This window comes from Cibotium barometz, chromosome 1 (assembly GCF_041138505.1).
Source record: "Cibotium barometz isolate CiBa-2024 chromosome 1, ASM4113850v1, whole genome shotgun sequence".
Taxonomy (NCBI): Eukaryota; Viridiplantae; Streptophyta; class Polypodiopsida; order Cyatheales; family Cibotiaceae; genus Cibotium; species Cibotium barometz.
This window is the reverse complement of record NC_141046.1, coordinates 67482380-67508333: the sequence shown is the minus strand read 5'-3', so window position 1 is coordinate 67508333 and position 25954 is coordinate 67482380. Positions and strand designations below refer to the sequence as shown.

At 46.0% G+C, this 25954-nt stretch overlaps 1 protein-coding gene and 1 long non-coding RNA gene across 5 annotated transcripts in view; one reads left to right on the top strand and one right to left on the bottom strand.

Annotated features, from left to right (window-relative positions):
* The window catches only part of LOC147642360 (putative serine/threonine-protein kinase At1g54610), an 82290-nt gene that overhangs the window by 24755 nt on the left and 31581 nt on the right, over nucleotides 1-25954 (top strand). For all 4 annotated transcript variants that reach the window (XM_086805657.1, XM_086805660.1, XM_086805650.1 and 1 more), the window contains one exon: nucleotides 25514-25614. In XM_086805657.1, the coding sequence (XP_086661783.1) occupies nucleotides 25514-25614 (101 nt within the window). The remainder of the gene's footprint in view (nucleotides 1-25513; nucleotides 25615-25954) is intronic.
* Nucleotides 1-25954, bottom strand: part of LOC147642361 (uncharacterized) — a 66038-nt gene that overhangs the window by 9030 nt on the left and 31054 nt on the right. The window lies entirely within an intron of this gene.

Sequence of the window (25954 nt, the reverse complement as noted above, 5' to 3'; positions counted from 1 at the left end):
CATAAGTCTTGCGAGCAGTCCTAGAGTTGGTTTGGTTCATATATGGATTGAACTCTATTTGTGCATGTATGCATGAGGTATTATTGTATTCTGGTGCCATTGGATCCTGGTACCATTGAGAATACATTGGGTAATACTCTGATAAATGGTTCTATATGGAAACAGGACAGAAGTTTCAAAGGGAAACAGGCCTAAGGGTTTCATGTGGAAACAGGTCGTAGGTTTTCTCGAGGAAACATGTTTTTGGGTTTCTCCAGGAGGTAGGTCACATGCAGGCAGAAGGTACAGGAATGGACACATGTTTGGTACAGCCTTGCTACTGATTGGGCAGGGGACAGGGAATCCATGACAGAGATGGATAGTACCCTTGGAAGGTAGAGAGGGTTGGTACAGGTGTGTCGACTGTATGGTATGCTGTGCTGTGATACGAGTTCTCTTTTGAGAAACAGTTTGGGAGTCTGTGTTGTGATACAGAAGCAGTGGATGTGACAGGGTGTGATGTTGTTTATAGTGTGAGAGGCTATGGATGGTTGTGGCAGTCCTGATCATAGGAGAAAGCTTCTGTATGCAGACTCAATGTGAGAGAGTCTTTCGATGTGAACAATGGCTGGACTTGTTTGTGGATGCCGAGTGGACAAGAAGCCATGATGCAGGTTCTTTGCAGGCTTCAAGGGTTCTACTGTGACGGCTGAGTTCCCAGCCTTATTGTAATCAAAGCTCTTATAATCAATTAAAGAAATACCGCAAGGGGTGCCACTGCGTTTTGGGGCCAATCGATGTCCATGTATTGTTTGCAGGAGCACTCTAGCTCCCCCTGTTTGTTTTCCTTTTCTAGGTCCTCAATGGCGTTGAAGTGTTTTATGTGCGAGTGTTTGTTTTACCGCCCGTCAGGCCGGTTTCATTTTCCATAGACATTCCATAGCTTGTGACATAAAAGCATTCAAATCCTTTTTGTTCCATGCTAGAAGTGGTAAGTGAAATTGTATGTATGCCATAATGATCGATTGAACAATTCTCAGGCGGACATGCAAAGGCCATGTTGAGAGCTTCCAATAATCTAGCTTCTGTTGTATGCAATACATCACCCATCGGGTTTCATCTTTGAGCGAAACGTACCAGCCTATGGGATAGCCCAAGTGTCGTATGATTTGTCTTGGTGGCACAATATTCCCCAGCCACAAAATGTCATGCCAATCCTTATCATTCAAAGGCAAGAGCTTTGACTTGTAAAAATTAATTTGTAGCCCAGCAGCTAATCCATACAAATCCAAAGCATCCATAATGGATCACAGGTCCGATTCAGTATTGCGAGGGAAGAAAAAAGAGTCATCTGCATACGCTTGAGCGACAAAATGCTTTCCATCCGGTAGCTGTAGCCCATGCAAGCATCCCACAACAGTGAGTTTATCCATATACAATAGCACTGGATGTGTGGCAATGGCATAAAGCAATGCACTGAGGGGACAGCCTTGCCGTACTGATCTACCAAGTATCCAAGAGCGAGAGATCACCACCAAGAATGCATCTAGGAGTGCTATCCTTATACAACCAATATATAACATTACTCATCTTAGGACTGAACCCCATTTTTCTCATAACTTGAGCAATGTATTCCCAATGCACCGTATAAAAAGCCTTGGCAATATCTACCTGCATGATAAGCACATCCTATTTGGTGTACTTGGCATATTCAATGCCAATGTGGGCATTTGCAATATTATCATTAATCTGCGTACCCAGTACAAAACAATACTAAGCCGGATGGAGACCCGCATAAAGAACACCTTTCAACTGATTGACTAGCATTTTAGTTATGAGCTTATATATAATAGGCATCAATGTTATCGGATGCAAATCAACAAGAGACTCACACAATTGCTTTCTCGGGGCCAACTTAACCAAGCCTTCCTTCCACGAGGACGGGAATAGCTGAATCTCCCAATAGTGATTAACCATGTGAAGGATCGTATCCTTAAGTTGATCCCAATAGGTACGAAAGAGTTCCACTGTGAGTCCATCCCATCCTAGGGAATCGGGATTTCCATGTACCAAGAGATTTTAATGCATCATCAAGTTCCCCCTGCAAGAAAGGCATGTCCATGTTGAGAGCATCTTCAAGCAACACTATAGTAGTCACTTCATCCAACAACACATTTTTGGCTGCAACCTCACGTTGAGAAGGTGATAGTGGGGCTGCAAACAATTGTCGGAAATGGTTCAAACATTCACTTTCTAATTCAAAGCTATCCATGGTCCAACTCCCTTCCAGTTTCTTAACCCGAGCAATAGATTGCTTCTATCTGGTTGCATGCAAACCTTTGAAGAAACCTTTGGATGAGTAGTCCTTATCCTCAAAGGATTTTTGACGCGCACGGATTTGCCATTTCTGTAGTTTTCTCTGGTCATTTTGAGTGATGCGATTCCGGGCTGCCAAAAGATCAAGCATCTCAGATTCTTGCAGTGGTCTTCGCTGACATAATTGCGAGTACTCATGAATTTTTTCTTGTGCATTTGCTACTTGCTGTCTTTGCTCACCTAGATAGTGTCGGCCATACCATGCAATAACCTGCTGCATTCCCATTACAAAAGAATGCCATGCTACATCCATATCCTCACATGCTCGAGGGAGCAAAGGGCGGATTGCATGCTTTACCATGTCAACAAACTGTTGGTGCTCCAGGTATCTTTTGTTAACAATATGAAGTTTTTGCATAGGCAGTCTACATGCATATGTATTCATACCAAAATAGAGTCCCAACCAACGGGGTACATGATCCGAAAGGGTCAGTCCACCCACATGTCACATGTGAAGTCATCATGCGTGTCAACAATTAGGAGGTACCACCGGTCTAATCTCCCCCAATAATGAGAAAGCACATTATGATGGAAAGTATAGCCTTTGTCATGAGGTTTGGACAATACCCATCTGAAGCATTGATGCAAGATAGCATATCAGCCCATGAGCTGTGTGTTCCATATTCAGCATGCCCGATCTATGCGTTGTGTTATCATCATGATTTGGAGCATTGTTAAAATCTCAGGAAAGCATTGCGTAGCCATGGATAAGCTGCAATCTCCGACCACAATTGTGCTTTGTGAGCTGAATTCTGAGGTGCATAGACAGATGCAAATTGAATTCTGAGGTGCATAGACAGATGCAAATTCTGAGGTGCATAGACAGATGAAAATTCATATATTTCCCCATGCAAGAGACATTGAACCACCATCCATCTTCCACCAGAATGTGTGAAAGCAAGACATGGATTCAGTTCATGTTTGACCATCATCAAAGTACCAGAATATCCATCACATCTAGCATAAAAGATGTCATAATCTGCAAAATGCCATGTTTGCCAACAAACATATGTTGATTGTGCTCTTGTAAACACACAATATGCGGCTGTTTTTATGTACATAATGCCAGAAGAGCTTCCATTTTTGAGGATCACAGAGACCCTGGACATTGTATGACATGCATTTAAGAGGTATATACATGAAGGAAATAAATTGTAGTAGGTGTAAGTCAAAAGAGCAAATTATTAGGCATCATGTGCCATATAATCCATGCTATCCACCATCATATCAGAGCCAGGGTGACTAGAAACATCCACATTTGACTTCCTTTTTACAATGTCCGTCCATAGGACACCAACAACATTTACATCACGGAGCATTGCAAATTGACCCGATGCAACCTCACACTCATCCCATGCTCTCGATAATTGAGGCCTCGTGGAAGCACATGCCGATTTGTTTGGGGTTTGCCATCCATCGTGCTGCACCTTGTCTTTTCCTTTCTCTTTAGCAGTCTCTTTCATATTTTTCATTGGTGGGGACTGTTGCACAGGAGCAAATGCATTCCCTGTTTTGACCGTTTGTAGACACATCATTAGACACTCTCTTAGGTGCAGGAGGCAAGTCAAACTATGGTACTGCCACTGGGGGAGGTTGATGCAACAACAGTGGGCATTTCACAGACACATGACCAAACTTGTGACATCTGTCGCAGGCACCCGCAAATACACCCCATTTGAGCTCAAAATACTTAGCACCCATGTTCACATTCTCAACCTCTATAGCAATAGAGGGGATAATAGGCTAATCCATATCCCACAAGATACAAAATCCGTTGCGACTCCCTGTCGGACGAGGAGGACAAACTACCTTGCCAAGAGAGGCAGCAATGAAAGGGAGATCTTTCTGCATATATTCAGGGAGATTAGCCACCTCTACCCACACCAGACAGCTATGACAACTAAGACCCTGGTAGTCTTTCGTAGGGTGCCACGGTAACACATGTACCATCTGCATGCCAAACATCAATGGCGATGCCTCTAGTAATACATTCCGATGCTTAGGCTCAGTAAGGAGCACCTCACAGAACTGGCGCAGTAAAATAAACTCCCTCAACCACATCCCTGCAACACAGCTTCAATCCATTTTGCAACATCATCCACTAATGGTATTTTCCCTAGGAAAAATATGACGACTGCATTCTCTCAGTACTTTTTGACAGGAGAGACGATGGATGGCAAAGCAATCTTGTGAGTGAAGGCCAGCCGGTATGGGCTTGCCCCAGCTCATACGGCTCTGCTGAAAGTCTTCATGAAGCACATCATAGACATACTGCGCATCAGGGCTGACATGAGGTGCAAGATTTTCACTGGCAGCATCCATAGGTGCAGGGTTGTCACTAGGAGCAGAAATTTGTCTGCATTTCGGCTTCACAGAAGGGTCACGTCAAGCATACACTTTATCTGCAGCAGCACCATTCAAAGAAGAGGCCATGTCTTCACTGCTAGAAGAAAGGAGAAGACAGTGGAGCTGATAGCAGGCGCTAACAGATAGGCATTCAAACAGCAAAATTGACAAAAAAGCAGAGATGACGAGAGGCTAGGTAGACGAATAGCGAGGGTAGGCAGCAGCCGACCAGCACGGCAGACTCTCTCTCTCTCTCTCTCTCACACACACACACACACAGCCATGCGAGCGCAAGGTAGACAAGAAGAAGACAAAAACAGCAAAACGAGTGTGGGTGAAGAGAGGGTAAGCGGGCAGAAACGCTGGACAGGGGCTGACAAGTACACGCCACGCAGCGCACACACACGTGTGCATGTGACTGGCACGGAGGATTCACGCTTGATAGAATCGCTCAACAGGATCTCTCGACACCCCTTCTCTCTCTCTCGCACACCATCACACACACCACCACACACACACTTGACACACACATGCATGCATATACACACATACACTTCCACTCATGTGCACACACAAACAGAGAATTGATACACATTTGCACGTGCACATACAGTCGACACATACATAATCACATACATACATGCATGTGCGTGCACACACCCACACACCCACACATGCACATGATGCACATACACATAAAGGCATACACATACACACACGCTTGTGTGCTTGCAGGCACACTTGCACACACACGCACAACACACATACATACATGTGCATGCACACTCGAGCATGCACATACACACACGTGCATGTATGCACGCACAATATGTATACACAAGTGTATGTGCATGCGCACATGTACACACGTGCACACACATGTATGTACATACACACGTGCATCCACACACACAGGCACATAAATGCACACCCACACTATCTTGCACTCTCACACACGAGAGATACACATGCATACATATAGGCACACGCACACTCATGTGCGCACACAAAATCGACACATACCCAATGACACACATGCATGTGCGTGCACACACACCTGCACATGTGCGCATGCACACGTGTACATGACACACATACACATGCATGCTTGCACACATGCACAAACACACAGACATACATGCACAACACACACAAGACATACACATGCACACATTTGAACGTGCGTGCGCGCGCACACACACGTGCACATATGCATGCACACGCAAGCGCACATGCATGCATGCACGTGCACACACGCACACACACACACACACACACACATGCACGTATATACACACGTGCATCCACACACATAGGCACACAGATGCACACGCACACTCTCTTGCGTACATGCACAGACACATCCACGTGCACACACATAAGGGCACACATGGTGTTGCACGTGCACGTGCACATGCGATTTTGTTGGCACACATAATCATATGTATGCACACACAGAGTCGATACACACAGTCTCAATGTGAGTAATGTGAGAGCCGCCTTTATTAAGGCTTTAATACATAAAGATGCACTCACACAGACATGTGCATGCACACACTATTGACACATAAAGGCACACACACTCGTACATGCACGTGCACATGCACAGAGTTGGCGCACACACTCACACATGCACACATATACACACATACACTTCCACGTGTGTGCACATACATAAACACACAGAATTGACACACGCATAATCACACACACTTGCATGTGCACATAGAATTGACACATACATGCATATGCGTGCACTCATACCTACACCCACACACATGCATACAAAAATGCATACACACATACACACACACACACACACTCTTGCATGCTTGCACGCGTGCGCGCGCACACACACACACACACACACACACTTGCGCACACACTGACATGCACATGCACATGCACGTGTATGCACACACTCGAGTGTGCAAATGCACACACATGCACGTGTATGCACACACTCGAGTGTGCAAATGCACACACATGTACATATGTAGGCACACACGTGTCCGTGCGTGCGCATACACACATCTGCACATACGTACACACGTGCATCCACATACACAAGCACATAGATGCACACCCACATCTCTTGCACACACACATAGAGACATACACATCGGTGCATGCACACACACACACACACACACACACGGAGCACAACTACATGCGTGTGTGCACATAGTTGACACACAGTCACACACGCATAGTCGACTCACACAGTTTGAGTGTGAGGGATGAACCGCCTTCATTAAGGCCTTACTACATGACGGTGCGCTCATATAGACACCTGCACACACTATCGACACATAAGGCACACACACTCGCACGTAAGTGCACACACACAAAGTTGGTGCACACATATGCACATGTATACACAAAAACATGTCCACGTGCTTGCACACACATAAAAACACACACAAACACACACACACACACACACTGTCTGAGTGCAAGGGTCTAGCGTGCGAGAGAGAGAGAGTGTGTGAGAGGGTGCATACGTGTAGTGTGTGTTTGTGAGAGAGAGAGAGAGAGAGTTATATTAACGTCTACAAAAGGCCAAAATGACCTATGAGACTAAAAGATTTCATCATGTTCATGGGTACTAAAAATAAAAGAAAGGAACAAGAGTTGAATTGCCAAAGCTGATCCCAATACAAAGAGCGTTAAGCTCTCATATCACCCTAAAATATCCCGCATAGGGTGTTGCATCATGGTAGCAAATGTGGTAAAGTTGAGCCGATGGGAGAAAGCCCTATGGTCGTGCGAAATGATGGCTCTGATCCTCGTGTGGTGACGCGAGCGTGGGCAGGGGTGTCGGGCTCTACATAGCTCAATGGCTTTGTCTAGTGTCACTCCTCTCGGCCATGCTCTTGCGTCAACCTGGGGGTCAAGTGTAGTGGGTGGATCTGCTCTCGGAGTTGTAGTCTGGAAGAAGTCAATGAGAGCTCTATGTGCTGGTCCTTGGGCGGGTGCAACTAGTCTGGGCCACAATAAGGACTCCCTGTGTCTGCGGAGCTCCAGAAGAAAGAGCCCCACACACCTCTCGTCTAGGAAATCCATGATCCTGGAAAGTGGTCCAAATCCGTCTGGGAAGAGGCGGTGGAACCTTCCCTTGATCTCATAGTATACTGGGCATCGGCATATATAGTGGGCCTCTGTCTCAACCTTTGTACGACAAAGCTAGCATATCCTATCCTCTGGTGCAGCTGCCCCCAACCCATATCTAGCTGTCTCCACTCTCAACTGATGAGATGAGGTGTGGATCTGGCCAATCGCACATTGCATCCCAAATGATAGATGTGTGTCCATGTAGCACGGGCGTATGATGAAACCGTCCTCTGTCAAGCGAAGAAAATAATCTTTGTAGAAGGCCATCTTCGTCCCCAGGGGCTGAACGGGTGAACGCTAGGTCCTCTTGAGTATCTAGTCTCACAATGTCCTTCGTGATGACCTTGTTCAGTTCTATGTTGTACTTACTGAAACGAGGGGAGGGCCCCCATCTGCATGCCATGTATACTGAACCAAGTGCTCACCTATGCATACCAGCACTGCGTGTCTCCATCTAGTGCAAGCTGTCTTGAGGACTCTAGGGCGAGCCAGGGGTACCTATCTGGTGGGAGCTCCCATAATCTGTGCTAGTACGTCACTGTTTGGAATAGAACCTCTGTCAGAATCGGTGCAACCCCCATCTCTGCTCACACAATCTCATGTGGCATTGAAGGCTTACTCCTAATCATGTGCGAGGTCATCATCACTAGGGGCCTCTCCATCGGCTTCCACCCATCATATACCTCTTCCGTATGTGTCTCAGCTGGCTTCCCCCTCCGTCTCCTCTTGTGGTACAAATTGGGACCCCATATGGGAGCTCCATACAATAGTGCAAGTGTGACTAGTGTGTCAAATAGCCAGATCTTAATCCTCGGCGCATGAAACTATATCTGGTTTCAGCTACCTTCCGCATAGTGAATTGTGGTCTAGCAAAAGTGATCCCAAAGATATACATAAGAGGTCACATGCTCCACGGGCTCCCCACTATATGTAAATTGTGGTGTGGATCTACCTATCCATCGCAGGGAGGTATTAAAGATCATCCCCAAGGTTCACAGTGAGGTCCCGGTCCTCACAAAAGGCCCAAAATGCATCCAAATGCCTCCGTAGCCCCTCTAAAATTCGGCTGGCATGACTCCATAATTTTGAGTATATTGCTGCACCTCTTTCTTCAACTCTTCTAAATCTGCCTCAGCCACCAGCACACCTGTAAAACGGATTGCCCCTCCAAGGCTGCTTTCTCCATACTGATCTACGGAGTCAATCTGTTCATCACAGGAAATTATTATCCTACATAAGCTCCACAATTTGGTCTTCAAACGACTTGAACTGCATATCAATAGACATTTTTAAGCCATCTACCCAACTTCCAAATTCCATAGCTGCTTGCAACACTTCTTCCAAGGTCGTCTGCATACAATAGGATAGGTATCAAGACTCTTGCCAATCGTGCTCCTGGTCCTCCTTGTCTGTCTATGTAGTCAGATATCTCATCAATGTGTATCCCGAATAGAGTAGGAGACAGGAGGCAGCCCTATTTCACCCCGATTGTGCTACATATGACCTCTGAGTCATCCCTTGGGCTCGGTACTCGGCCAGCGAGATAGACTCATAAAGTGTGAGGATCCCCCAAAGCATTTCTGCTGGTACTCCCATATCCTAAACTCTCCTCATCAATCTGGCCTATGTGACAGTGTCAAAAGCCTTGCAGAAATCCACAAAGCAATAGTATATCTAACGCCTGTGAGCTCTCCCCTCCTCAATAATCCCCCGTAGGTGTCCCCTTCAGAAACCTAATTGTCCTAGTGCTCCGAGTCTCTGCTCCTCGGCCCATTTGCAGAGCTCTGCTCCAAGATTGATCCATAAATCTTGGCCAACGTGTGATCAATCATAATAGTCTTGTAGTTACCGGTGTCCAAGGGGTCACCTGCCTTCAAAATGGGCACAATGGTATTAGAAGATCAACTGGTGGGGAAACCTTCACATAGGCCTCGTTTAACATATCAACCAAAAGTGGAGCCAACACATCCTTGCATGGGAGAAGTGCTCGGCAAGTAGCCCATCTTGAACCTATGCTCTCCCATTCTCCATCTTGTCAATAGCATCTCTCACCATGCTCAAGTGGAAGGAGGAGGAATGTGGGGGACAAGGTTCAAGTGGGTCGGGGAGAGGTGGCTGTCTGGGGACGTGGTAAAGGGAGGTGGCATAGGTATGCCATATGTCAGGTGAGGTGATCGGGATTGGTAGGTGATGATCGTGGAAGATTCTCCTGGTCTCCTTGCATTCCCGTCCCAAAAATAAGTGGTAGACCTCCTGCTCAAGATTGGCTAGATAGGCTCGCTTCTTCAACTATGTGAGATGTCGGAAAATCGCTCGGGCTTGCTGGTGAATGGTGGAGCCTAGAGCAACCTCCTATTGCATGCGGCCACAGGTCGTCTCGTGGCACTCCTCATCATATCAGCTATTCTGTGGAACAGTCCCACCTGGTCTGGGAGTGGCTCTGGTGTGCGGGAAGGCAGCTGTGGCAGATGTATGAAGGGTGGTTGCCAGCTGTGTGTTAAGCTCATCAAGTGGAATGTGTGTGTGTGTGTGTGTGTGTGTGAGAGAGAGAGAGAGAGAGAGAGAGAGAGAGAGAGATGTGTGAACTTACACACATGAATGTGCACACACATGTACACATACAAGTGTTCATCCCAACATAACATATGCACATCTCACACTATGAGTGTATTCACACATATAGTCACTCACATTTGAATATAAGCTCACAAGTTGGTACATAGTGCAATTAAAATATTATTTCGAGGTGATTGTTGTGTTTTGTTTCTATGCACGGGTCCATGACTTGTGTGCTCTCTCTTGCCACGTTCTCTCTCTTCTGCCACATGGCGGGAGGAGAGCACAGCCGGGGGGTGCATGTGGCAAGAGAGGGGAGAGCTACCATGTGGAAGCACTGTAGGCGGCACCACTAGAGCAACAATGGGGGAAACTTATTCCCATATCTACCACGTGGCAAGTTTGAGAGCTTCTCTCTAACCACATGCCACATGGCAGCAATGTAGTATTAAGAAGGCAGTGCGCAGGCCGTAGCAATGCATGGGTCAAGTACTAGTTAAGATTATGAGAGAGAGAGAGAGAGAGAGAGAGAGAGAGAGAAGAAAAGAAAAGAAAAGATATATTAACGTCTACGGAAGGCCAGATTGGCCTATGAGACAAATCTGTGTACAACAAGTCCATGTCTTGAGTATCATGGAAAGAAAAACTGAAATGAAAAGCTAATCCTAGTCATATGCAGCTCACTATGCAATCATTGTCTAGCATGCTATAGATGTACAGTCATGATAAATGGTATGCTACTAATTCCACCCACTGGAGAGAGAGAAAGAGACAGAGAGAAGAGAGAGATTTTATTAATGTCTATGAAAAACCCAAAGGGTCTTATGAGACCAAAACCTATTACATGTGATCCATGAGTAAATTGGATGTCAAGACAACATGAAAAAAGTATAAGATTAGCTGCTGAAAGGATAAATAGAGTCAATGTACTACATGGAACCCATGTGTACAATGAAGCAGGCAGCAAAAAACCCTCATGCGTCCGATCCTAAGATTGAGCTGTCAAATATCCTCCCACGATCATTAATCAAAGACAAGCCCCAACTGAGCTCTGTCTCTGAAATCCTGCTTACAATCAAACCCATGAAAAACAATCCAAATGGATCTTCTATCTCTAAAGCCTCAATGTGAACTCCAAATCTAGAGGAAAAAATTGACAGATCACCCGACCTCAACAAGTCTCATCACTTCCCTCACTAGGAAAGTCTGGTAGCACCTGAATCCTTAGTGTCAATTCCAATCAATTACCTATCCATACTCGGATGTGCTAATAATCTTTGTACCTAGGGGACAAAAAACTTCCTTGTCAAGTGTAGAACTATGAGGTAAAAAAATACATTTGAGTATTCTCATCCAAAGTCACAATCCCTATGAATACTCAATCTATCTAGGGTAGTGATCCCTGATAGAGCATCTAGCAAAACCTGTCATACCTTCGAGTCCTTCAATGTCAAGGAATCTGGCAAATAGCCATACCAAACGTAACATACCATCACGTTCAACATCTCATAGGCAAAATGGACCAATCATATGGTCCCTTGGGGATATGCAGAAAACATTTCCACCAAGTCTTGATCCATCCTCCTATTGCCAGATAGATTGAGGATAATTAGGAAAATTCACCCAACCATGCAACCTAAAAGGCTGCCAAACAATTGTTGTGCCATTTCGGTTGTCACCATGGTCATATACCATCACCTAGATAGCATCATGCTCTCTACTGGTTCATGGTAATCCAACAATTCATGGGTATGTTCTCCCATTCATTCTCGTGATCCTTGGAGAAATAATGCTCCTCCATCCCTAAAATCAGGTCTGTTGTATCCTTGGATATCTTGTTGAAGGAGTAAAGCGCGCTAAAGGATTCTCTCCTAGTCTCAACATTATCTAATACCTTGACCTATAAACTTAGAACATCTTGTTCCAATAGTGATATTGACCAATAATCAAAGAGTATGATCCCTTAGTCATGGTCTAATCAAATGGAGCTCCCTGCCTAGACCTACTGGCAATATTGACCCACACAATGTCGGTCTCACATAGCCCTTTCAGGGAATCACAAAAGTCAGTCGTCTTCTGGGCGAAACTAAACTAGTTCGCCTTCCCAATTCTACTTAAGGCCTTTTAACTTTTCCTAACCCCTGCTTCCGTACCTCCCACCCTCACCTGCACCTAGGTTACCGCTTCACCTTGGATAATACAACCTTGTTGGGGAAATTCTACTGTTGCAGATCCTGGCATCCCATACCACCAAGATATACCCCATATGAAATTTCCTTTAGACTGCAAGACTGAGTCAGGGTGATCAATCCTTGTCTTGAGGCAACTCATGTCACGGTCTCCCTACAGGTAGGCTGTCATAGGAACAGTCAGGACAAATTAATCCCTCACCCACTCCCTAGAAGAGAAGGTAAATCCCATAACCAGGTCTCTGACCTAGTGAGGCAGTCAACTAGTCAATCTCCCTCTGGATCTGCTCTAACTATGCTCTAAAGAAATCATCTCATATCTGCTAACGATAGCAGGTGCATCTAAAGCCAAAAGGGTATTACAAAACTGGTACTAGCTATTTCACAAATACAAAGGTCAACCTTCGAAATAGGCAGTGCTCTACAACCTATCTCTAAAAATAATTCGTATGGGAAGGGATATATAGTTGCCTTAGTCAATCTTGTGCTTCAAGAAGCACCCTCGTCCATGAGAAGATTTATTTTGTTACCCACCTCGAGATATTCCAATACATTTAAGCGAACTAAATCCTTCCAACAATCAGCGTCAAATAGAATGGAACAACACACTTCATAATTATCTTATTACAAAGTTTAACGGAGTTCACTAAATCAAGGATGGAACAACAAAATCATGTGCTGTGGACACTTGTCACATGTGGAAGTTCTGGGAGTCTTCTTTCAGCCCTAAACACCATCCTAGAACAACCTGATGCAAAACGCAAGCAAGAGATATGGAGAGAAGAGAGAGAGGTAGCTGAGTTTCAGTTTTATTCATATGGTACAAAAAGGTGTGCAAGCCTTGGCCAGCCTTTGGCTGCCATCATCAAAAGGCGGTTTGACTCATAGAGTCCTAATCTAATGATTCCACTCCCTAGAGGAGTGAATGAATGACCAAGAGCCTAGCCAATGCTTTATATAGGCCTTCGAAGGAATTATGAGCTGGCCGACCTGCTGTCCCTGGACACACTTATCTTGGCTGCAAGCTGACACCAGGTCTTTCCCTTTCATTGGTGGCCGACAGCCCTCCTGGTCCATTCCCAATGCCTTCCCTACCTAAGCTAGCTGCTGTAGCTCCATGATCAAGGCCTAAATCTATTCTTTATCCTGTTTCCCTTCAAGGATTAGCCCCAAAAATGAGCATGCACATGACAACACTATCTAGACAAAATCATGGTACAAAAGAAAACAAAGACTAGAGCTATGAGCTAGGAATGTCAAATCCGAGCCATATGATACAAAGTGGGACCATCATCATCATATTACATGTCTCCTATAGACCCAATGGGTCTATGAGACCAAAGTGATACAATGCTATCCATGGTCTGTCTCATCATGGAAAAGAAAAAAAACCGAGTACAAATAACATAGCTCTCTAAAAGTAGAGGCTGATACAATGATCTGATTCATGGGGAAGTACTGTTGGTCAAGTCCACTCCCGGCTAGTTCAGGTGTGAACCCAGCTTACTCAGGGGCACTTTTTCCCTATGACTGGACACAGGTTTTTTTCCCCGTGTGAACACACTTATGTGTGTTGGGCACTTTGCCCTAGGCCTTTTAGTACTCACTTGTACTATCATTTCATATCATTATTGAGTACATCTTTTCTAGCACTCTCACGTTTCTCTATGCTTGAGGTTGTGTGTGTGTGTGTGTGTGTGCAGGCTAGCTTCCCTCCTACCCAACATTGGTATCAAAGCCTGGTTAGGGTTAGGGTTACACCCTGCCGCTCCCAAACATTAGGGTTAGGGTTTGCCCCTTGCTGCAGCCTATTGCACACTTTACACACCACACTCTCTTATTATTAAAATTTAAAAAAAACAGTCGTGTTCTTCTCTCCCTTGCTGTTCTCGACGTGTACTGCCCGGCTGCTCACGACCTGTTGCCGCCTTTGCCGTCGCCCTCACAACCGCTGCCACCGTCGTGAGACGTAGCTGCCTTCAAGTTCGTAGTAGTTCGCCGCCTGTCAGGTCCGCATCGCCGTCGTCGACGGTACAGCAGTTGCCTGCGCCCAAATCTCACAGATCTGTGCCGCTTTGCCCACCGTCGCCGCCATCGCCGCCTTCGATTTCACCCTTAGATCTGCGCCGCCCTTTGTGTGCGCCAACTATACCCGTCGCCGCCTGCTGCAGCCCGTACACTACACCGACCGTACTGCCGCTTCAGATCTGCATGCTCTTGCCTCAAATGTGTCAGATCTGCATGCCCCTGCCTCAAATCTACTTGCACGATTGTAGCTGCTCACAATTTGGGGTATTTTTGCAAAAAAAAATTCAAATACTCAAAAATTGCTAAATACACAGTATTATTTTTGGGGCTTTTAAACATTGAGCTCAAAATTGTAAATTTTTGACCTGAAATTGCACAAATTGCCTGTTGAAATTTGGGGCTTTTCACCATTGAGCTTGCAATTGCAACATTGGCACACATTGGCATTGATTTGAGCAGATTTGGTGCATGCACTAGAAATTTGGGGATTTTGCAGAAATTGGTACTATTTTGCAGAAATTGGCACTATTTGCAAGCAATTTTGGGTATTACAGGCACATTTGGTTGGCATTGGGGCATTTCCTCCAAGTTTTTGGGTATTATAGGCACATCTAGTTGGCATTGGGGCATTTTTTCCAATTTTTGGGCATTGCAGCACTTAGTATAGGTGACAATCGCATTAGCAGATTTACAGGTGCAGATCTGGTTCACATGTGGTCTAATTGGTTGCCTAAAAATTAGGGCTTTTCTACATTGAGCCCATTTTTGGAGCATTCGACCAATTTACATTTGATCTGCCACGATTTGAGCACTTGCAGCTCTTACAGGGGTGTCAGCTGATTGTGTTTTTCATGGCACATGTATACATTTGTGGTTTGCTACAGTATATGTATGCCATTGTGGACACTTTGACAGATTTGCATCATCGTGCAGTACACTTGCAGTTTTGGGACATGCATATGTATTTCTCCTAGCGGGAGTTCCCTTTCAGTCCATTGGTTATCCTGCTATTTATCTCCCGCATTCTTACGGTTTTGCTGGACATTGCGTACTCGTATTGACTTGTGACAGATTTGTTGTCCTATCATGGCCAACAATAATAATGACCTCTTTGGAATGCTATCTCAAGAGGACAAGCTCAATGGGGACAACTACCCTATGTGGGCTTATATGATGCGTCATGTTTTGGTTGCCAAAAATGTATGGTTGTATGTGGATGGCACTGAGGAGCGTCCTCTTGCACCTGCTCCAGCGGAAGGTGAAGTGATTCCCGCTCATCCTCCTGTAGGTCCACCTCCTCGTCTTCCTCCTACTCAGCAGCAGCGTACTTGGGATGCTAGGGATGCTCAAGCCCATGCATTGATTGCTCTCTCGTGCCGCAGGCATATCATTCCGCACATTCGATCTTGCACCACTGCAAAGGGTGCTTGGGATACCTTGGCGGCATTGTATTCAGGTCGCAATGAGGCTCGTGTAGCTTACCTTCGGGACAAGCTTGAGATTGACCGCATGCTTGAAGGTGACTCTATCGATCAGTACCTTACACATGTGAAGGACCTACGAGAGCAGCTCATTAACATTGATGAGGTTTTGACAGATAGCTATCTTGTTCAGACAGTTTTGCGCAACTTGCCTGACTCTTATCAGACATTTGACACCACTTTGCGGTTGTTGGCTGGCAATGCACCTAATGCGGTCACTTTTGACAACCTTGTGACTCTCTTGCTCAGTGAAGAGCAATCTCGTTCTAACAGGAACAACGTGATGTCTGTTGAGTCAGCAATGGCTGCTCCTTTTCGTGGGAATAGATCTGGGCCTAAACCTAGCCCATCGAATCCTCCCAAGATAGAGGACAAGCCTGAAAAGAAAAAGCACTGTAACTATTGCAGGAAAACAGGGCACACCATAGAGAAATGCAGGAAGCGTATTGAGAGTGAAAAAAAGAAGCAGCTGGCATCTTCTTCCACAGGTGCAGACGGGGCCAATTTGGCTACACATGTGTCAGCCTTGACACTTACATCTTCATTGCCTGCAGAGATGTCTGCTGATGCCATTGCTTTTGATGACTATGCTTTATAGTCTCTACTCCATGGTATGCATTGTCTGGCAGATGCATTTCAGGGGGGGATTCTACTTGCCCACATGCAGTTGGTGATGCCTCATGGTCACTTATGCTTGTTGACCCTTATGCTGGTCTATGCTAGACGCTTTCTCTTATGTGATGTCTACTGGAGATGCCTTTTATGCTGTTTTCCCTTGCAGCGGGATTGTTTCTACAGTGTTGACATTGTCACTTTCTCACATGTGATGTTTACTGGGAGTGCCTATTACACACTTGGCCAGTGTTGGCTTGCTCTCATACATGTATATTATTCATTGTGGGATTATGCATCCTTACAGTTGCCATACATGCCACTGATCATGGCATCGTTGAGAGTATTCCTATCCTCTCATAAGGGATTCTCATTTTTCCCGTCATATAGTGCTTGCTTTTTCCATTGGCACTGCAGTTCACTCTTACCGTGGAGCATAGTGCAAGGCAGTATTCACAGCTTTATCACCCTGCTGTTACCAAGTCACAGCATTCACTTGAGGGGGGTTTGTTGGTCATGTCCCACTCCCGGCCAGTTCAGGTGTGAACCCAGCTTACTCACGGGCACTTTTTCCTGACTGGACACAGGTTTTTTCCCCATGTGAACACACTTATGTGTGTTGGGCACTTTGCCCTAGGCCTTTTAGTACTCACTTGTACTTTCATTTCATATCATTATTGAGTACATCTTTTCCAGCACTCTCACGTTTCTCTGTGCTTGAGGTTGTGTGTGTGTGTGTGCAGGCTAGCTTCCCTCCTACCCAACAAGTACATGGGGTGTAAGCACTAGTACAAGAAACTCTCATCATGGAGTACATGAGAATATGAAGCATGTGGGGCACATCATCCTCCAGTAGAGGGTATGCCTCTCTCAAGTATGTCGAGCATGGGGTTACTAAGTATGAGCGAGAGGTCCCCTTCTGACACTGTACATGGGAAGGTGGTGTGATGGCGGTGGAACATGTCCTAGATTTGGAGCTGATGGGAGGATCGTGGTTGGTGTTCCGTAGGTTGGGGATGTCGGGTATGTCAAAGCGCGGAAGCCCATTCCGAAGTGACTCCTTGGGGACGGGGTGGAGCTGAGGTGATGTTCGGTTGGCGAGGAAGAAGGGGTGGTGGCTGTGGCCACCGACACTCTCTTAGGAGTGTATCTCTGTGTATTGCGAAGCTCCAGTGGAAAAAGTTCCAAGCAGCACTGGTCTGGGAAGTCCATGATCCTGGATATTGGGCCAAAACCCTCATGGAAGAGACAGTGGTACACCCCCCAGATCTCATAGTACATTGGGCAGTGACAAGTATGGTCTCTGTCTCTCCTCTCGAGGTCTCCATATGAGCTCTACATCTCTGAATATACGATCTGCCCGCCCCGTCTCCCCTCGTAGGTGGTGGGGAGGATACCCGTAGCTGGCCAATTGCGATCCACATGACATGTGACACATGAATACCCAGGTAGCCTGAATGCTGGATGAAGCCATCCTCTATGAGCTTGAGGAAATGATCTCTGTCGAAGTGCATCTCTGGTGGGAGCTCCAAAGGTGCAATCCATGTGCTGTGTATGTAGAGGCTAAGGAGGTCGAACCGGATAGTCTGATTGACGTCCTCATGGGAGAGCTGGAGAAAAGCGGAGTCCAGGCTGTACTGAAGAGGTAGGAGGTAGTCCATCTGGAGCCCGTGTCATAAGAACCTGGTGGAAGCTCAGACGTACCATGCTGTAGTGTCACCCTCAAGTGCGAGCTGTCGTGAGGAATCCAGGGCAAGCCTCGGGTATCTGTGGGGGCTCATTGTGCTGATGTGGTGGACGTAGGTGACTGTCTGAAAAAGTGCCCTCTAAATCTACCAAAGCTGTCAAGGTCCCAAGAATCCGTGAGCTGAATCTACTACTGAGTGATGTATTCCCAAGGGATAATTCAGAATCTTTGCCATGGACAGTTTCCATGAATAGCATGCAGGGCACTATTTTTAAAACCCCTTGTAGAACAATTCAGTCCTAATTCGATAAGCCATGCAACTGCTCCCGAGGTAATAAAGTATTGTCCTCTGACATAAGCAACACAATCTTATGCCATGTTCTCTGTGCCTCTATGCGTCAACAAACACGATGCTGAATGGTTTCTAATGGGTGCAATGCATATGGGATGATTGGGGGCTGCACTTATTTTTTGATCTTAGGCAATCCATAATGGACTTTCACCTGAAAGAAGATTGTAGCATTATGGCTTCTGTTAAGAAAAAAGCATGCATGGCTCCATTAATGTGGTGATTCAACTATGTGTCAACCACTCTTGAGTTGGTAATAAAAAAAGGGAGCGGTCTGACAAGGCGTTTGTTTATTCATTCAACCCCACTCGTATGGATCCCTCTACAGATGTTTGATAGGAAATCCACTAAACATCCGAAGTCGCCAAGATAGCATGCATACTTTGTGTTGAGGAGGTCTACAAGGCAACGTTTGCCTTTTTTTTCCTCAAAGAATAGATCCTCCTATTAGTTGAAAAAAGAAACATCCGCATGAAACAAACTACAATGCGAAAACCAAAGAGGGGGGCTAGTTGCTTTAGAGAGAGGCTAATCGGGAAAGAGGAGGGGGGATGTGTGAGATCCCTAAAGGATTCAACCTAATACATAGGCACAAGCGTCCGCAAACCATCCCCGAGCGAGGGGCTAAGGTTCCACTCCCACAGGCCAAACTAGTCAGCCCTGGCGTCCCATATCACCAGTGCCTATCCTAAGGGACCTTTGGCAAGACCGCCTGTGATCTGCCATGTCCATGACAGTAGTAAGCTTCTTGGTCTAGGTCCAGACCACAATAATCAATAATAGTGCTAGGTACGTAACATTCCTCCCCACTTAGAACATTTCCACTCTTGGAAATAAATGAAGGAGAAACCAACTATCTGCATCAACTCTCCGAAATCAAATTTATACCTGTCTCATCAATCCACATAGCCACGTATCAAGGAACCAACTCGAATGAAGCTGCTATTCCTCCAACATATGACTGTGGAATCAAGTCAAAAACATAACCGTTCCAAGAATATAAACCATCCTTCAATCCTCCAACTCATGGAATTGGAAACCTGAAATTGCCGAGACAACTATCTGGTAGTTGCAACATGATACCCATCCCACCCAGGATATGTTAAATCCTCGTACCTAGGGGATATCATACCTCCCTCTCGGAGACTCCTAACTATCAAGCACCACAACTGTGTATCCTTCACGCTATGAAAGCGTGAGGGACTTGTCAGAATACGCAGCGGAGATGATGACCAGATCTGGGAACACGAGCAAAAAACGCAAGCAGAAAGAAAAACAGCACAAGAGAGAGAGATGTAGGCATGTAACTCTGCTCTGATATACACAAGAAGATCCCGGTATGATACAAATAGTGGTATGGGGCTGGGGGCCTATATATATGCCCCCACATGAGCAGTCGGCCTGCTGTAGGGCAGCCGACTGGACACAGGAACCTCACGACTGGATAAAACACAGTCGGCCAGCATCTGAATGGGTCGGCCAGCACCAGTAGAGACCCACGACTCATGCACTGCAGTCGGCCATGTCACAGATGCAGTCGGCCAGGCTCAGGGTCCTCCTGCCACTCCTAGACTGCCTCCCATGCCACAGAAAAAATGGGAAAAATAGGGGAAAAATACAGGGAGTGAGGAAAAATGATAAAACACCTCATAAGGGTGGGCACACCCACAACAAAGGCCCTGGTGTATAAATCTAGACAGGAAATGACTTCTAACACCCCCTCTCAGCTCCTGGCTGTGAAACCAACCACTGGGAGCTGGGGTGCCGCCTGAGCAAATCCTGAGAGAGCGACTTCGTGAAGAGGTCCACCGTACTGTCCTCCGTCGAACAGAACTCTAGCAAGATGTCATCAGCAATGATCTGTTCACGAACAAAGTGCCTCTGGATGACCATGGGTTCCTCCAGTGGAAGCCCAAACCTGCAATGTAACCTCCTGCTGCTCCGTAAAACTGCTCCTGGGCCTGAAGTAGATCCCCTCGTGTCCAAATCTCCTCCCCAAAATGAGTCACTCCAACCGTGGAGTCGGACTCCATCCAACAATCCCCCTCCTGTGTACAAGAGTCCATGATCCTTCGCATGTCGCAGAAACCACAGGAAACACAATCCTGCCTCCCAAAGAGACATCTGCAACCATGAGCTCAACCGCCTCATCAGGAAGCTCCCGTCCAATCTGGTGTCCATTAACCAGATCCATGAACCATACAGCTTCTAAGTCACAGAGACATCACACTGCTCACCAGGATCACCACCTGTTATGGTGCACAAACAAGTCCTGGAAACCTGATGAAACCTGTCAACCACCCCCTCTGAATCCGGAACCACAAAGCCTGGAGAAACCACCTCTTTCTGCAAGTAAGCACCTGCCACCTGCCTGGCTTTCCGAAAGGTCCCCGTGGAAAGAACATCCTCATCTACTGGAGGTTTCTTGTCCCGAACACTACGAGACATCAGAGCATAAGTGACCTGTTAAGCTTCCTCTGACTCACGAACACAAGAACTACCAACATCAGTACTAGAAAGTTCCTGCCAACTGCTGCCATCTACTGGCAAGCTATCCACCATCTGGTCTCGAAAAGCCCGCACCTGCAGCGTATTCACACTTAAGTGGCCATTACCAGACTGCCACTCATCACAAACCTGAGGACTTGGGAGAGAGAGTGCTGAAAGCCTGTAAACTCCATTCTCCACTCCGCCTTCCCAAACCACTTGGCCTGTTGCTTTGTCCCGGAGAGCAACAAAATGCTCATCAAACTCCACCCGTATGCCAGTCTTGCAAACCTGATGCACTGACAACAGATGAAAACCAAGTGCCGGAACATACAACACCTGGGAGGAATGCTTCCCCCCTCTGCCATCGGGAACTATCTCCATCTTGCCCTCACTGTGAACTGGGATAGTGGACGTATCCCCAATAAGAATATGACCAGAATACCTGCAGAGATCCTGTAAACCGGAACGGGAAGGAGTCATGTGCCTGGAAGCACCACTATCGAGAATCCACTCCTGAGTATCCGTTGCGGAGAGTCCTCCAATCTCCTCCCTGCCTGAAGAAAATGAAGCATCGGTGTCCATCACCTCCAGGTGCACAAAAGCCGGAGACTTCATGATTGCTGCTGAGGAGTCTTCACCCTTCTCGGTCTTCCGCTTGGGACACTGCGGCCAATAGTGGCCTTTCTCGCCACAATCATTACAGGTCCTCTCTGCCTTCAGTTTCTCGCGGTCAGCGTCGGACTTCTTCTCAGAAGACTTCTCCGATGAAGCCTTCCCTTTGCCCGAGTTACGGCCTTTCGACCGTTGGCCAGTAAAGGCCTCCGAACCTCCACCCTGAGGAGGGTTCGTGAATCGTTCCTCCTGGTCCAGGACCATGGGCACAAGCTCCTCCCACGTGATGGTGCTGAGCCTGCCACTGGTAAAAAGACGAGTAAAATGCTGAGTACGAAGAGGACAAATGTGTCAGCAACGTGATGGCCATGTCCTCTGACGATATCTCCTTCCCAGCCTCAAGACCTTCCTGCTGAAGAGCCTGTAGCTTGTTAATATGCTCCCGCATCGTCGACGACTTTGGAGGGTTCATAACCCGCATCTGTACTTCCAAGGAAATCCTCTTCATGGGTGATACCATGTTATAAAGTGAGGCCAAATGCTGCCATATACCTTTGGCCAGTGTCATATGCTTTACATGATTGATTACCTGTGGTGTGCAGTTGAGGAAAATAAACGAACGGACCCTGGCGTTGACACGATCCCACATCTGTGTCTGGGCCTCCGAGTCCTTCCGGATCGATGGTAACTCCCCTTCCTCTACTTTCGGCCGTGGAACACCAACAACGACGAAATCGGCGAGATCGTAGGACTCCAGAACGGATTCCATCATCACCTTCCATATGCCATAGTTGCTCCCGTCCAACTGACGGTCCACCGGGAACGTGGGGAGTGTCGGGATCTTCACATGTCTCTCGGCCATCTCAAACAGATCTGCCATAGCGGGGATGTACTCTGAAAAGGGTGCGTGGGTGGGAACAAAGAAGAACTAAAACCTGCAAGTGGCTGTCCAGCAAATCAGCCCGCCTTCCTCTTGCTTCTCCTCTTCCCGATCAGCCCAAAACAGTCCACCAATCAGCCACAAAACAGTCCCCCTCTTGCTCACACAAATCCCAAGACCTATCTAGAGCCTAGGCTCTGATACCATGTCAGAATACGCGCGGAGATGATGATCAGATCTGGGAACACGAGCAAAAAACGCAGGCAGAAAAACAGCACAAGAGAGAGAGAGAGATGTAGGCGTGTAACTCTGCTCTGATATACACAAGAAGATCCCGATATGATACAAATAGTGGTATGGGGCTGGGGGCCTGTATATATGCCCCCACATCAGCAGTCGGCCTGCTGTAGGGCAGCCGACTGGACACAGGAACCTCACGACTGGATAAAACACAGTCGGCCAGCATCTGAATGGGTCGGCCAGCACCAGTAGAGACCCACGACTCATGCACTGCAGTCAGCCATGTCACAGATGCAGTCGGCCAGGCTCAGGGTCCTCCTGCCACTCCTAGACTGCCTCCCATGCCACATAAAAAATGGGAAAAATAGGGGAAAAATACGGGGAGTGAGGAAAAATGATAAAACACCTCATAAGGGTGGGCACACCCACAACAAAGGCCCTGGTGTATAAATCTAGACAGGAGATGACTTCTAACAGGACTCGGGGGTTTTAAACCAACTCCTACCAAACATATTCTAGCTACTACTAGAACCATACGCTTAATAGGACCATAGGCAAACTTGACCATAGGGATGTACCTCTCCCAATGCAATGGTCACTTGGAGCCGTATGCACAACCTCCAAAACCTGATCCTACCCACTTCGTTTGCCCATCAGACTGAGGATGATCAGAAAAGCATAAGTCCATCGAATCTTTGGATGACTTGCTCTCTGCAGGAGCATCGCGACGGGTCTCATTAGGCCTGGAGTCGCTAGCTCCAGGAGGTGTGAAAAGAGTTGAGGTATTTATACGAGCTAGGAGAGGGACCTCCCTTGTGGGCCAACCAAGGGGGTCCTTCAATCTGGTGACCCATGGGGTGGGGTGGGCCCTGGTCTGGGACCCCAGGAGGAACCGTGGGCCCTGGTATGGGACCCCTTGGAGGAACTAGGAATGGTTGTTGGGCCCACTAAATTATCCGCCTTTGGTTGCTTAGATGGTGTATCTTGTGAGTAATGGGACCCCTCGGAGGAACTAGGAATGGCTGTTGGGCCCACTAAATTCTTTGTCTTTGGTTGCTTAGATGGTGGATCTTGTGATTAATGCGATGTTACTACGGGCCCTTGTATGAGACCCCTTTTATCATTTCAAACCTTCAAAAACATTTTGTGGTTGAGTGTGCTGCATGTGGTGATTGCATTGGGGTTGTCTTTGAGTCAAGACAACCATGATGTTGCCTATGAGAGTCGCCATTTACAAAATACAAAGTTGACTACGGGTATTTATGAGAAAGAGTTGATGCATGCCCTTAAGTTTTGGAAACCTTTTTCTTTGGGGCTGAATTTATTGCAGATAGTCAAATCTTGTGCTATCTTTAGATAGATCATCAAAGCTTATGACAAAGACTTTCATCAAAACTGTGCTGTTCTTTGACATTTGTGAAGTTATTGGATAAGCATATGTGATGGGCAGATTTCTTTCTATGCGCCTTGTCCCATACTCATGGGAAGAATAATATAGTTGCCATTGCTTTATATCAAGGGCTCAAATATGTGTTGTTCATTGCTATCAACATGAAGAATTTATATCATACGGATGAAGATTTGGGTTGCCATTCAATAAGGAGTTATGTATCCTCTCTATTTGTTTAGATGTGTGATAGCCACATTTCGAGAACAGGTCATGGATGGATGCTATACATCTTTGACAGGAGCACATAGAGGTATTGTACTTACTGTCACTCACGATAATTGAATGGTATGTTATCTGGCCTTAGTTGCATAAGCATATTGAGAAGTATGTTTGAGAATGCTCGGTTTTGTCAAAAAATCAAGTATGATCGATATAGAGTTGCAAGCTACGTGCAAATTTCACCAATGTCCTTTGCACCATAGGAAAGCCATGCTATGGATTTTATCATGGAATTGTCAAAGACTCCTGATGGCAATGATGCCATTTGGACTATCATTGATAGTATTAGTAAGCAAACACATTTCATTATGATTTGCAAGACTATCAAAGGAGAGCATATGAAGCGAGCTGCAGATCTTCAAGCATGGGATGCCAAAGTCCAATATCAGTGACCAAGATCCTCGAACAAAAAGTTTATTTTGGAGGGCTCTATTCGACAGTACGAGGACAGAGTTGAAATTTTCTTCAACTTATCATCCTCAGATACATAGAGTTAGACAAATTTGAGCCAAACCCAATCACCTCCTAAGATCGAGTCATTATTGTTCATTGTTTTTTCAGAGTTGTCTACATTTGAGAAAAGGTTCTATAAGTATTTATTATATCTGTTTCTTCACCCTTTTTACATTTATTACGATGACAAAGGCATTAGATCTTCATAAAAAGAGTTTTTTTGAAACCTTTGAAATTTGACCTATAGGGTAATGATCTCCAAATTTTCAACATGAACACATAGTCCTACTTAGGAAGAGCCCAAATTCTGCAACGAATTGATGTTTTCATACAAGATGGTGGTATAACCTAAAAACTTCAAATAGGGGTAATGGAGGCGGATAGCATCGTTATGACTTAAAGCTTTAAAGACAGTGCTAGTAACAGTAACTCTGTTTTCTGGGACCTTGCAGTTTTTCAAAACAAAGCCGTTTGCTTGCGATCCTTCAAGCTTGCCAAAGTATCCCCCAAGCAAGGAATATGATGCCAGACAACGTCTTGAAGAAGTGCGACGGTATGTTACATTGTACATTCATAATAAACTCAGCCAAAAATACAAGTTTTCAGCATCAAGAAAAACTATGTGACAATTTATTATACTGTGCATATAAAATGTAACTATAAAAATGTTTTCATCAACGATTAAATAATTAAATATTGCAATTCATAACCACTACCACAAAATGGAAGGAACTCATTGCTTGATTCTCACACCTGTGTATGCCCTCAAACAACTTCACAAGGAAAGCTTAGAACTCTGAGCAGCAGCTTGATCAGAAAGGTTATTTTTTTGCCCCCAAAAAAGAAGCAAATGTTCTTCCTTTTCAAGAGGAAACTCTTTAAAAAAGAAGAAA